The following is a 13450-nucleotide window of genomic DNA, read 5'->3' as shown; positions in this document are numbered from 1 at the left end:
GTTAGTCAACTGCGTACTCTGACAGCTATGAAGAGACAGTGCAAAGTCATGCTGGAAATCTCCAGGCTTTTTACTTGAGCACTTAACTAATCTGAGTGATACTGCATGCAATAAATCAGGAAGAAAATATAAATGAATCACATGAATTTGTAGGTCAAAGGCCAGCTGCCAGGCCAAATGCAGATTGCACAATTACTTCCTCATCTGGAAAGTTTATGCTAAGTGTTGAGCTGAATGATTTGTTTCCAGACAAGGTACACAATGAAAACCAGTAACATTGATATATATTCCATCTGATATGTTTGTTGGGATTAGCTATAAAAAAGAAGCCTCTAAGTTTCTGTATTCAATGATTTTATACAAGCAAATACAGGACAGTGGGTTATTGTACCTGAACATTTTCCTGTAAAGAATTGTACTGTGTGGAAAAATATGATAGAGCTTGTTGTTTTGGAGAGACATCCTGGCTTTATCTGGAGGTAATAGACTTGAGTTTTCCAAATTCCAGTGGGAAACGGAATGGATCTCCTCTTGTGCATAGAGGACAACTTTATTTCTGCAGGTCTGCACACATAGGAAGTATTCCTGGTTTTACTGCTTATAAAGCATGCCAAACCGTCATGTGGTTTCCTCTTGCATCGATGCTATGAGCAAGTATGGGCTTGAACACCTTTGTTCTAAAGTGTTTGACATGCAAAACTGCAATATATTAAAGATGGTTTTTGAAAAACTTAGTAACAAGACAGTCTTAAATCAGCTAACCAAACAAATGCCTTCGTTTCTCTGGAAGGTTAATTTTTCCTTGACTGATGTGGATACATTTGTTACTTGCCAATAAATATCTAAATAATGCATATAAAAGCCTTTGCTCCTGTCTAAAAATCTGTATGAGTTATTTAAGAGCTCTGTGCAAATGTTACCTTGGATAAAGGCCCAGACGACTTGAAAGAGACCTTAAAAAAACACCCCTCAGTCTGACAATTATGTACTGAACCAGATTTTCAGAGGGATCACTGTTAGTTAAATTTTAAGTGAAACAAAGGCTTCGTATTTATTAAAAAAACCTTATTCTGGTGGAATTAAAATAGATTATGAAGTATCCTACTTTGATATGAGTTGTGAGAGTATAGAATTCCTTCTCATGAACTGTTTTTTATATCACATGGCTGAAAGTGTGTGTCTTAACTGGATATCAGCAGTCCTCCTCGTTCCCTGGAGATTGTTGTTTCAAAATAGATGCCCTCAGAGATAAAAGTATGCAGCACTTAATAATTGACCTGAACACTGGCAAAAGTTTATTTCATTTGTTAAGGGCACTTTAAATTTAGCTAGCTTGATCGATTAGTTCACTGAGTTGAGTAAGATACCTTGGATGAAAATCCTGCTGTGTTGTAAGTTGTACAGGAAGCAGTCTGACTCATTTTACTGCTACTGTGCCACAGGTTTTGAAGACTTTATCTCACTGAAGAAAAAATATAAACTGAAGTCTGTATTTTCAGACCCACTATATCCATGAATATGATAAGGTGAAACTAAAACCACAAACTGTCCAGAGTGGGAAGTCATCATCACATTTTCTTACCCTTTTGTGGCCAAAAAGATCACTAGTTTTAAAACAAACATGGTGTTATCCTATCACTTTGCTTCCCACCTGTAATTGCAACTAGCAGTTTTTATTTTAGATACGGAGGAAAAACCCAGTTCTGCCCCAGGAAGCATTACATTTTATGAAGTCTCAGATTTTAATTTGCCCTGAGGGTTAAAAATGAAGATATTTGGTCAATGCAGGACTTCTGCCATGCATGGTTCCTATAAGGCTGCTTTTGTTGTGGCCGTGTAGTCAGCTGAACATTACTAAGAAAGATCACTGTATCATTCATTCACAAGCTGGCAAGGGGAATATTCCTGCTGACTCATGCTTATAAGTATTTTCCTTGCTCCGCCTCCATTCATTTCGGCTCCTCCTCTCCTCTCTTAGTGCTGGTAGCCTACTCTATTTAAGCAGCTGTCTTAGAGCAGAGGCAGGATTCAAGGCTTGTAGTTTGGTTGGCTTTCCTGACTCTACAGGCATTTTCATCAAGATCTCACCTCTCATTGGAACTGCTGCTAAGGGTAAGAAGACTAAGGAAACGTGAAGAGCTTTGTCTGCCTTATTGTAACATTGCTTTCTGAATATCACAGGGCTATTTTTAGAAAGAGGTGTTATTTTTATGTACCATAAAGTTGAATTTTTCCATATACTTTCATCATGTTTATGGGGTAACTGGCCTGGCATGTAAGAGCAATAATGTAAATAGGTAAAAAAACCCTTCTTGGAAACTTGTAGGAAATTTTACAATGTTAAAGCTATTGAGATTTCTGTTTCTTAAAAGCACTAATGAATTAAATCTTAAAAAAATACTGATGTAATTAATGGGTTGATGAGGAAATAAAGCTGTAGAAAACTGTTGCATTTGTTAGCATTGTACTTGTTTAAAACTTAAGTGTCATGATAGCACTTTAGGTCTCTTCCATTATTTATATACTGACTGCACTGCTCTCTTGAACTCTCCCCATGTGCTGTACAGGCCACACTTGGTGGTCCTTACTTGAGCAGAAGTCTCATGGATGTTATAGGGAGAGCTGCTTGCGTATGGCTGATGTAACTTGGCCATTTATTTCTGCTAAAGACCATTTAGTGGCTTTGTCCTGTTAAATACATTTTTGCTTTTTCTTTTGCTTACTGAAAACTGGTTTTAGTTGTGCAGCCTGGGACTACTGGGGGTCACACTGACTGGCTTTGAGTTATAGTCCCTCCAGGCTTAAGGCTGTGTTGGGAAGGTATGCGGAGTTTGGTCCAGAATAAGCTGGATGCTTTTCCAAGCCAGAATAATTATGTAACATCACATAGACGCTGAAATGCTTTGGAAGCAGTGAGGAGATAAATTGCAGAGCTTGTAACATGGTCCTAAATAAAGAGGAGGAAAGAGACACCCATTTAAAGTCGGAAACTTAAAGCAGGAGCCAAAAGAGGAATCAGTGTCACTAAGCTGACTACATGTGAGTGCCCAGGAGCCTATTCTGCATAAAAGGAGGGTGAGAAGAGCAGTCTTGGGTTTCCTGCTAGCTCAGGCTCTCTCTGCTGCTAACTAGTTCTGTAGAGATTTGACATGAACTTCAGTGTCCTGTGTGCTTTCTGATAGCCTCTGCAAGAACAGACTTTAATCTACTACACTGTATTAGCTGTACAGATTATCGAGGTATATGTGGTCCTTTGATTCTAATGTTGAAAAAAAAATAATAATCCACATTTACTTCTAATGTCAGGAAAAGTGAACATTTTGCCTGAGATGACCTGAGAACAGTTTTACCCCCAGAAGTCAAACATTTAGCCTACAGGGTAGGAATAGCTATAAACAGGTTTAGCATCTGGTTCACTTTCTACTTAAAAAGAAGAATTATTAACTATGAATTACAGAGATGGCAGCTATAGGATGTGAAAGGGACTTCTCCCATTTGTAGAAAAATGCTAGAATAAACAGAAGCATCTCTGATGGTTAATCTTGTGTTGCTAGAATTGTCCAGTGTCAAAACTTCAGGAAACAAAGCGTGTAGCACTAAATTGGTCATTATGGGGTTTTGTGAACCCAAATCCTGAATAAAACTATGGCTAAAAATGGTCATGTATGTGCATGGATCTAGTAATTTCATCAGAATAATAATTGCGCTCCTCTGGCCATTAAGATTTGGTTTAATTCCAGCAAATGCTCCTTTTTCGTGTGTCAGAAGGTACGGAATGAAGGAGGAGAATGAAATAAGGGGAGTGTTATCACTGAACCTGCAGCTGCTGGCTTTGCTATCAGGGTGGGGTAGGGTGGCATAGTGCAATGGCCGGGAGCCAAGGCAACCTTCCTCTACATGAAACTGGGCTGCCAGGCTGACTTCTACCATCCTGTGCCTTTTTTTTTTGTCCCCTTCTGTGCTCCCCCAGAAAAATGCTGGCACACAATTACATGACTTTACGCCCAAGCCTTACAAACAGCCTTGCAGGCTCGTTATTTATATGCTGGCTTTGCTGCTCTCCTGGAACTGTTGCCATGTGCTGTACTGGGTTGGTTTAGCAGCCCTTGCTTCCAGCAAAGATGTTGCTGGGTTACCACTGTCTACAGAGTGCATACAGTCTTTCTGTGCGTGCTGCTGTGGACTGCTACAGAGCAGAAACCTGGAAGATTGCTCCCAGAGATCTTGCTTCCCTCTTCCAGGCTCCCAGTAGTTTCACAGAAATAAGATGTGCACTCTTTGTTAGGAAAAATTAGTAAGAACTTGTCTTCTTGTGTAGTACAGCCATGGAGAAGAATTTATTTGTTATCATGGAGAGGAAACCTCTGCTAACCTTCAGATAGGTGCTGTGATTTAGCTAGTTTGAGGGAATACTGGTCCAGTGTCCTGTTCGTTTGGTGCCTCGGGCCCTCCCAGGTGCTAGTGCTGGATTCTAACAATTGCAGCTTGAGCTTTGTGGTAGGGAATTATTTGGGGGGTAGATTTACACAACAATCTGCTGAAGGTGGTGCAGGTCTTGGTTTGTGTGGCAGAACGAACTCAAAAGGCTGGGGAAATACTTGGGCAGTTACGCTGTGCTCCTGCAGCTTCCAGGCTTGGGCTAAATATGCCTTAAGGGGTTGATGCGTGCCTTGGTATGGACACAACCCAGGGAAGTGTTCCTCTTCTCCAGTGTATGCCTCTACCTTCGAGTCTCAATTAAACTGGGAACCTAAGTTTCCTTGAAATCCAACTCTTCAAAGCTAGATGCTTGAAATTACTTAAATTAGAAAGCATGACTATTATTTGTTTTAAGTGGTTCTTGTCAGGCAAAATATGTGAGAGTCTTAGACTAATGCTTTAAGTGGCAGTAGGCAACCAGTAAGTGTTACTAATCTGTGATCCAAAAATTTGAACAAAGCTGCTAGTTTTCAATTCAACTTGTAAGCCTTATTTTGTGCCTCTCTACCTGGGTGAACCCAGTCCTCTTGGAAAAGCTGTGTCTAGCCCAGCGATGGCTGTATATTGGTGTATATGAGAATTGTCACATCCTTGCAGGCAAATGCACTTACAAGACTCCCTAAAAGCCTGGGATTCTGCAAATTGTGAACTCACCTGTGGTTTTCTGGCTGCTCATTCAATCACCAGGGTCTTACCACAGTACTGTAGTTGCTGGTGATGTAAATGTCAGGCTTAAAGTGGAGCATTCCACTTGTAGGATGACATTTGCTGCAATACCTACGTCAAAGGCAGTGATGTGCCAGACCTTATGGGAGTGTGCAGCGTGCCTGCCAAAGATCTTTCTGCGCTTGGAAAGGGTGTGGAGAGCATGGCCCGCTGAACAAAGTCATGCCATTCAGTGAATTTTTACTTAGCTTTCCAAAATGAGTCATGTTTTTAGAAAATACTGTGTTCTCTGTAGAGTAACTTAAAAGTTTATGCTGAATTTTGAAAATTTAACTTTTACTGTGGTGAAAAACTTTTTAACTTCTCTAGATTAGTGATAGTGTAGTTGAATCCCTTGGGTGACTATATAAGTAATTATTTGACACAGTAGGATACCTGCAGGAATGGCAAAAAACTGTGATTCACTATTCGTTGAACATCTGCACAGCAATCAGATGAGCTTTGTAGATTCCACTCTAATGCCACCTTAGTCTCCAAGATAATAAATTTGTTGTATGTTTTGTTTAAAGACTTGCTGTTGTTTACTTGTTCAGACCTAGAAAACTCTATTTTTCTGGAAAATTAAGAAAGAAGGTTCAGGAACTAAACTAGCACTTCCCAAAAAGCCCTTTAGTGATGGAATGGCACATATTTGAAAATGCAGCCAAAATATTTTCAGTATTTGGGCAGAAGTTTTGAGTGAGGTTTGCTCTACTTATCAATAAATGCACAAATGGCTTTAGAGAGTACGAAGTATTAATGAATGTGTTCATGATAATTATGGTAATAATGTTTTTCTACACAGTATGGAAAGAAGTGAAGTCTTTAACAAGCTGCAGGACGTCAGTTACTATAGTCAGAGAATTACCGAAGTTGCCAGCTGTTCTGAAGGGCCTGGAATTTGTGTGTGGAAGAGAAAGATATGGGTTCTCTCCCTTTTTTTATGGTATGATCAAGGAATCATGCTTTGGTTTTGAACGCAGGAGCAGAAGAAGATAAGCAGGCTTGTCCTGAGTGTGAAAGTGTAATGTGATGGTCTGCAATGCAAGGATAATGCTTGAGATCAGCCTGGGTTTGTGGGCTATAGAAAGTCATGTGTTTTGTCAAAAAAACTAATAATTAAAAACTTACTCTTTTTAACAGGTAGACTCCAGGACCTAAATGCTTCCGGACAGGAAGATGTATGCATTATTGAACAGACCCCAAAATAAGAGTGGGTTCAAGCCACTGCCTGTTGTGATCATAGGTAAGTTTGTTTTGGTTTTACTTGTTTGGTTTTGTTTTGTCTTTTCCTGACAGCATTGCTGTGTTTCCTAGCGCTGTTGTTACTTTGGGCTTGCTGTCTTCAGCTCTTGTTCTGTGTGCTCTTACTCAAACCAGAAATGCCTAGCCACTGTTTCTGCATCCTTTCCCTGACAGCCAAACTTTCGCTAGCACTGAGAGACACCACTAAGAGTTGTGAGAAGTAGGGAACTAGGTATTTGACAAACTAAACCCCATACTCATTTTTTGATAGCAAAATTGGTAGACTTCTGGACATCAGTTCGGCAGGGCCTGGTTTTCCTCTGTTGGATATTTAGAAGGGTGTTTAAACCTTTTCACTACAGATAACTAGTCAACTTGTTGTGAAGTGGTTATCTGTAGTGCTGGAATTGGGAGTAGGTTTGTGTGATCTTTTTTCCTCATCATGTGCTTAGAAAGTACTCCAGATGCTGTTAAAGTTTATGGAAACTTTTCATAGATTTTAAAATGCAAGTCAGCTACAGGTTATATAGTAAACAGGTTATATAGTAACTGTCTTGTCTCCCTTGCCAGAGTGGACCTTTGTAATGCAAGGTGATTCCTGGAGCAAAGCAGAAGTAGTGACGTCAGTGCCTTCTTCTGTGTGACTGATTATGAGCTGTGCTGGAGCACAGATGTTGGACCCTTTTCATCTGAACATGTGTTTAAATGCATTGTAGAGCTGGGTTCCTTCCTTATCTGTCATCTAACTTACAGCCCCCAAGAGAGCTGGTCCAAAGTTAGTGCACCGCATAAATCACACTTCATCCTTGTTAACAGCAAATTAACAAGGACACTACTACCACCAGGTTCTAGTCTGATAGTGACTTTCTACTGCCCAGTTGTACAAGTTTTCAGGTGGAAGGGAGGATATTTTGGTACATCCCTAGTGCACCTATACAGGAATCCAGTGTGGAGATATCACTAAAGCCTTGGAAGCACCAGTGTGAAGATGTGCTCTCTGAGGAGGCTGTTGGACTGAAGCAGCTCAGCTGTTTCACTGCAGCTGAACGTTGCACGCAGGTTCCAGCTGCTTCCCCAGGCCCTGCTCCAGGAAGGCTGTGCACTCCCTCTGCTCTGCTGGGAGCCTCATGAAAGCGGTTTCTTTCTGGAATAGCGTGAGCCCCAGAGGCAGCTGTGCTTGTGACCATCTGTATGAAACTTAGATGTGGCTCAGAGTAAGTTCTCTGTATGTGTTGCTAAGCGTGCACTCAGATGATTAAGTCTGCCTTAGGTACCTCCTTGTACTTCCTAAAGCACAGGAGTAAGCTGAAAGGTGTTAGATTTTACTATAGCTGCAGTCTGGTTTGCTTTTAGTTTCTGTTGCTGTTGGTTTTAGATAACTTTCCTGCAAGTGGAATATTCCAAACACTGACCTGCAGCTGCTGGTCCTTGCTCAGCAGACTTTGGCCTCGGCGTGGCACGTACTGCCCTTCACATAGCTCAGCTCACTATTACCCTTACAGCCTGGGCCTCCCTCTATCTCAGATTCCCAAGAAGCAGCCTGTGCTCCAGTCACTCACACGTGCAGCACGGGGACTGTGTCAACACAGGCTGCCGTGTCACTTCATCTCTCCTCCCCTACATCGTCACAGCATTATGTAATGGTGGTTAGTCACCTGCTAGTGAGCAGCAAACCCTGAACAGCCAGAGAGGCTGACACCTATTTATGTAGACAGCGTAAAATATTAAACATACTGGAGAACAGCCATGTGAAAACTTTCCACGGGCTACTTTCACAGGACTTTGGAGTCGCATACATCAAGTTTTTCCACTGGCAGCAGCAAGAGTTCGGTCATCCAGCAGTTTGAAGTGCTGTATTCTGGGGAATTGTCTTGGCATGGCAGAGACCTTTTTCCTTAACACGCTGCCTACAGTACCGTGGTAGGGTTGGTTCCCATTTGAAAGTGTCCTTAAGACCCCTTAGTCAAAACTGCTGTAGCCAAATATCCCTTATTAGATGGGATTTCTTACTGAGCAGAGCTGTTTCCTCTTCACTTCAATAGTCCCTTTTCTGGACTTACTCTGTATCCTGTGCACAGTGAACTACTCTGCACTGGTGTGAAATGTGCCTCCAGGAGAGCTGAGGCCCCCAGTCAGTATGTGACCTGTTTCTAAACCTTTGAAGACGTTAATGAGCAATAATTCAATTCATTAGCATGCTAGAGACTTCAAGCTTCAGGTGAGGTTAACCTCTGGCTTGTTTAACTTGATGTCTTTTCAGCAAGTTCTGAAGACCTTGCAATGCAAATAGGTGCAATGGATAGGAGAGGCGGACATATGAGGGTAAAATGACATCCTCACCTCCATCCAATAGATCAACCTGGAATAGAAAGTCCTCTGTATCCACAGCAGTGTCTTATCCTTTGAATTGATCTGGATGTTAGAAACACTTCTGAAAGGGCTGCTCTATCTGCAGGAGTATAAATTCTTCTCCATTGTGTGTTTTTCAGGGAATGGACCTTCAGGAATCTGTCTCTCCTATTTGCTGTCAGGCTACATCCCTTACTTCAAAAGAGACTCTCTTCATCCTCATCCCATTCTTCAGAGGAAACTGGAAGAGGCACCAGATGTCTCCATTTTAGACCAGGTTTGTATAAAGAGAAACAGTATAACATCATAGTAAAGCATGCTGGGGGTATATTGTAAGTCATAACCTCATTTGAATTTTCAAAGTGCACAGGCAGAATGAGCCTTAAGCAAAGTGCTTTTCATTGTCCAGATCTCCCTTGTATGAAATGCCAGCATTGCTGTTAAGGTCCTTGAGGTAGTCCTTGGGAAATAACAAGGTCTGTGTGTCAGTAAATGAGCTTCACAGAACACCAAAACCACGATTGGAAATACTGGAGCAACAAACAGTCTGCTGCCTGACAGGACATGTGGTTTTAAGTTATCTGATCTATCTCTCTTTAGGATTTGGAGTATCTGTCTGAAGGCTTGGAAGGACGATCCCACAGCCCTGTGGCTCTTCTGTTTGATACTCTTCAGCGTCCAGACACAGACTTTGGTGGAACAGCAGAATCCGTCCTCACTTGGTGGCACGAGACTGACCGAGCCATCCCCCACCTGGTCCTTGGCAGAAATGCTCCTGGAGGAGCCTGGCATGTATGTGAATCAAAGTCTCACTGCTTAGGGGTCTGCGCCTTGTAAGATAGCCAAATGTGACTGGAGAGATAAAAGCTCTAATATGCCAGTCAGCCATGTTTGATTTTATGTATATAGACAAGTAAAAGTATAAAAGGGAAAAAAGCACAAGAGGCGTTTGTATTTCCAATCTGTTCTTCTCTTTGGGCAACATGGATGCTTCATCCATGACAGCAGATCAGAGGAAATCACTGATCTCATGATCTGTGCCATATTGAGATATGACAAAATTGCATTTCACTTCTTACATTAAGTGATTAAAAGTCATTTTACTGTGTTTCTTGTTCCAGTCTATTGAGGGCTCCATGATTACCCTGAGCAGAGGGGAGTGGATGGGACTTCCAGATCTCCCATTCAAGGACTGGCTAAAGCAGAAGAGAAGGTGAGATATCTGTGATGTGGTTATTTGCAAACATGTGGAGGGTATTTGGGAACCTGGAGTGGACTTTTTGAATGTAGCTACCCGTCTATTACAGATGATTCTAGTGAGAGCAAGGATACTCTCTCACCCTCCAGTAAAAGTCCATTCTGCATTCAGTGATTCAGTGAAGTTGCACTGCTGTGTGGAATGTGTCCGTCTCAACACCCACTGGGACAATGGATCACAGTGACCCTAAGTTCTGAATAAAGCTTGGTAAAGGCACGGTCATCTGACTTCTGTGTCTACTCTTGCTGTCTCTAATGACAAGTATAATCAGCTCAGCTACTGGGCATTCTGAGGTGCTGCTCTTCCTGAGATGTGTACCAGTTAATCTTAAAAAGTTCATGAGTAAGAAATGGAATAGAAGCTAGATGTGAGAGGAAGGCATAAATGAGCAATCATGTTCTTAGGGATGGGACTCGTGTTAGAGAAAGCCCCCTCTATCCAGCAGCTTGTGAACCTGAGCGTTACCTCTGTATACCAGGAATAACTTCGCTGAAGTCAGGGAAACTAGATAAGTCTTCTCTGGTAGTGCTAGGATAGATGGCTCTAGCATACACTGAGTGGAAGCGGGGAGAAATTCCAGTCTCTTACTTAACTGCTGCTTGACCTTTGTACTATATTACAGAGGCCTCAGAAACAATAGAGCCACAGCAGAAGATATTGCTCAATACTACCAACACTATGTGATGAAGAAGGGGTTGCAGAAGAACTTCAGATGTGGTACTGTTGTGACCTCTGTGAGGAAAGTGAGTGCAGAGAGTGTCTCCAACCACGCACAAGATATGCACGACAACAGTGACTCACTCCAGAACTTCAATGAGAAAAGTACAGAGGTCTTTCAGGTGGATGGATTTTTCAAAAGTGTGAGAGGTGATAAAGAGCCCTTTTCCATCTATGCAGAGAATGTGGTCTTAGCTACAGGAACATACGATAGTCCTACTTGGCTTGGGGTCAAGGGGGAGAACCTTTCCTATGTCCATCACCAGCTGTCCGCCCTAGAGGAAGCGGTGAAGAACAACAGCATTGGCATCATGTCAGATCCGGTCTTGATTGTAGGTGCTGGTCTGACAGCTGCTGATGCCATTCTCTTTGCTCACCATTGCAATATTCCAGTAATCCATGTTTTTCGGAGACAAGTCAGTGATCCAGGTCTTATTTTTAACCAGCTCCCCAAAATGATGTACCCAGAATACCACAAAGTCCATCAGATGATGAAAGAACAATCAGCTGCCTGTGCTGGGCCCTATGAGCGTTACGTTAGCCTTCCTGAACATCATGTGCTCTCTTTTGGCAAGGACAAGAAATGTATCTTTCAAGACAAGAATGGCTACCAGAAAGCTTATAAAATTTCCATGGCTCTTGTTTTAACTGGTTCAAACCCTAACCTCTTCTTTCTGCCAAATAATGGCATTGACTTGGCAATGGACAGTGCCCAACCAGTCAATCCAAAGAGGAATCCCATAGATGTTGACCCATTCACCTACGAATGCACTCAGGAGAAAGGGCTTTATGCTCTAGGACCCCTAGCTGGAGATCACTTTGTACGCTTTGTGCAGGGAGGGGCTCTGGCTGTGGCCAGCTCTCTGTTAAAGAAAGCAGACAAAAATCCCCCCTAACAAAGAGAAATCCCCATGCTAAATGTGACTGAATGCGTTACTGCTGTTTTCGTAGTGAAGCAAATAATCTGATTTCTACATCCTCAAGTGTAAAGCCCACCCCTGGTATTCTCCAAGGTTATGCAGAGAGTTACTAAGTTCTGGATGAGTTATTTAGGAAGATTAAGTCACCAAGTACAGAGTGGGTTTCACACACGGCAGTACCTTCCGTCCCTGAGCATTCAGCTCCTTTCCCGCATAGCTGTGCTTGAAGGCTGCAGGGGCTTTGGATCTTGTGCCTGGAAAAGCAGGGGGCAAGAGAGTGGTTGCTCTTCTATACAGCACCTTCCAGATTGCTGAAAACTGAATTGGGGAACAATCAATGGTAATTATTGCTGGACAGCAGGCTGACAACCCTTGTCTGTCAGTGTCTTACAGTGTTTTCATGAAACAAAGCAAGCCGATACGGGTTTCTTTGCTCCTGTGGCTGGGCTATATGTTCTTATCAGACAAGAAATCGCTGAAAAGTGCTGCAGGTACCTCTCTGGCACATGAAGTGGTACTCTGCAAATAAAAACTGACATGGAAACAGTCAAAACTATGTTGTCTTACATAGCAGCAAGTAATATGTATATCTTTTTAATCAAGAGATCCCCGTGATATTTTTTCTCCTTCATGAGAAGGGATGGTACTGATTTACAAACACTTGGTTTGCTACCTTGCAGCTTTCTGCTATCTGAATCCTAAAACTGTGATGGCCAAACTCTTGGCAGCTGCTGTAGAGACAGCAGAACTAAAAGTCTGTCTTGCTGCCCAGGTGCCGTACGGGGCTTGTGCTGGACAGAGTATTTCAGAAAGAAACAATATGTTATATATTGTGTTAATTTCTAATCTGAGGTGATTTATTTTTTTTAAAGAGAATACTATTTGTGTAATGGGGAAATGGCACAGCCACTTTCAATAGTTTTGTGCTGTATATAGCAATTTTTATACTAAAAGATTTTTTTTTATTCTAAAATATTTTTATTGGCAAAATATTTTCTTACAGGCTTTCACTCAGTGTTTTGAATGAGCTGGAGTGGGTGGGAATGGTGCCTTATGTTGCGAACAGCCTTCTCAACAGACCTACAGGGCCTTTCATAGTGCTCTTAGAAAAAAAAAACAGACATGGCTGATCTTATTTGATGTAAAGCCAGACTCTGCTCCTTGTGCTGCATGCACTGAATGTCACTGACATGTCAGGATGTCGCGTATGTCTCTGGAAAGCTGAGTATTGGGGAGACAGTGGCTGTTTGTAAATTAATCGGCCTCAAGTTGAGATATGTAAGGAGTTTGTCTCTTGTGTTGCTCTGTTGCACTTGAATATTTTTGCCACTGACTGTTCTTTTATGAAATTTTTCAATAAAGTGATTTCAGACTTAGTCTGTGTTTGTTTTTTAACTCTGACTTTGAATCTCTGACCCAGAGGTCTAATGAACTGTTCTTCATCAGCTTCCTGGCAAGCACCAGGTTGTGGTTTGATGTGCCTGCCAAATCCTGCATTGTTCCCCTCCCTAGGAGCGCAGCCCTATGGATTTGCTTTCTGTGTATCTTCCTCTCTGGAGCAGGATGAAGAACCTTTGTAGAATGCTTTGGCAGTGTTTGTGTCCTGTGAGGCTAAAACGCAATACCAAACCAAGCTATTTGCTAAGCATGTTCTTGCCTAGGGTGTCTTAGATGTTGTTCCTGTTATTTAGTGTCTTCTCCTGTCTGGAAAAATTCCAGATCATGGCCTAGTCCAGTAAGTCAATAAGACAGTTCAGATCTGAAGGGAGTTGAAGGT

The 13450-nt window shown here is 42.0% G+C and overlaps 1 protein-coding gene across 1 annotated transcript; it reads left to right on the top strand.

Moving 5' to 3' along the window:
• The first annotated feature begins 1975 nt into the window (after positions 1 to 1975).
• Positions 1976 to 13049, top strand: OSGIN1 (oxidative stress induced growth inhibitor 1). The gene is made up of 6 exons (XM_010118753.2): positions 1976 to 2112; positions 6328 to 6430; positions 8919 to 9055; positions 9379 to 9570; positions 9900 to 9991; positions 10659 to 13049. The coding sequence occupies exons 2-6, from the start codon at positions 6346 to 6348 to the stop codon at positions 11647 to 11649; spliced, it is 1497 nt and encodes a 498-aa protein (XP_010117055.1). The 5' UTR covers positions 1976 to 2112; positions 6328 to 6345; the 3' UTR covers positions 11650 to 13049.
• Positions 13050 to 13450: the final 401 nt, after the last annotated feature.

The sequence above is a fragment of the Chlamydotis macqueenii genome, chromosome 13 (assembly GCF_036417535.1).
Source record: "Chlamydotis macqueenii isolate bChlMac1 chromosome 13, bChlMac1.mat, whole genome shotgun sequence".
Taxonomy (NCBI): domain Eukaryota; kingdom Metazoa; phylum Chordata; class Aves; order Otidiformes; family Otididae; genus Chlamydotis; species Chlamydotis macqueenii.
Note: the sequence above shows the minus strand (reverse complement) of the source record. Positions and strands in the feature narration are given on the sequence as shown.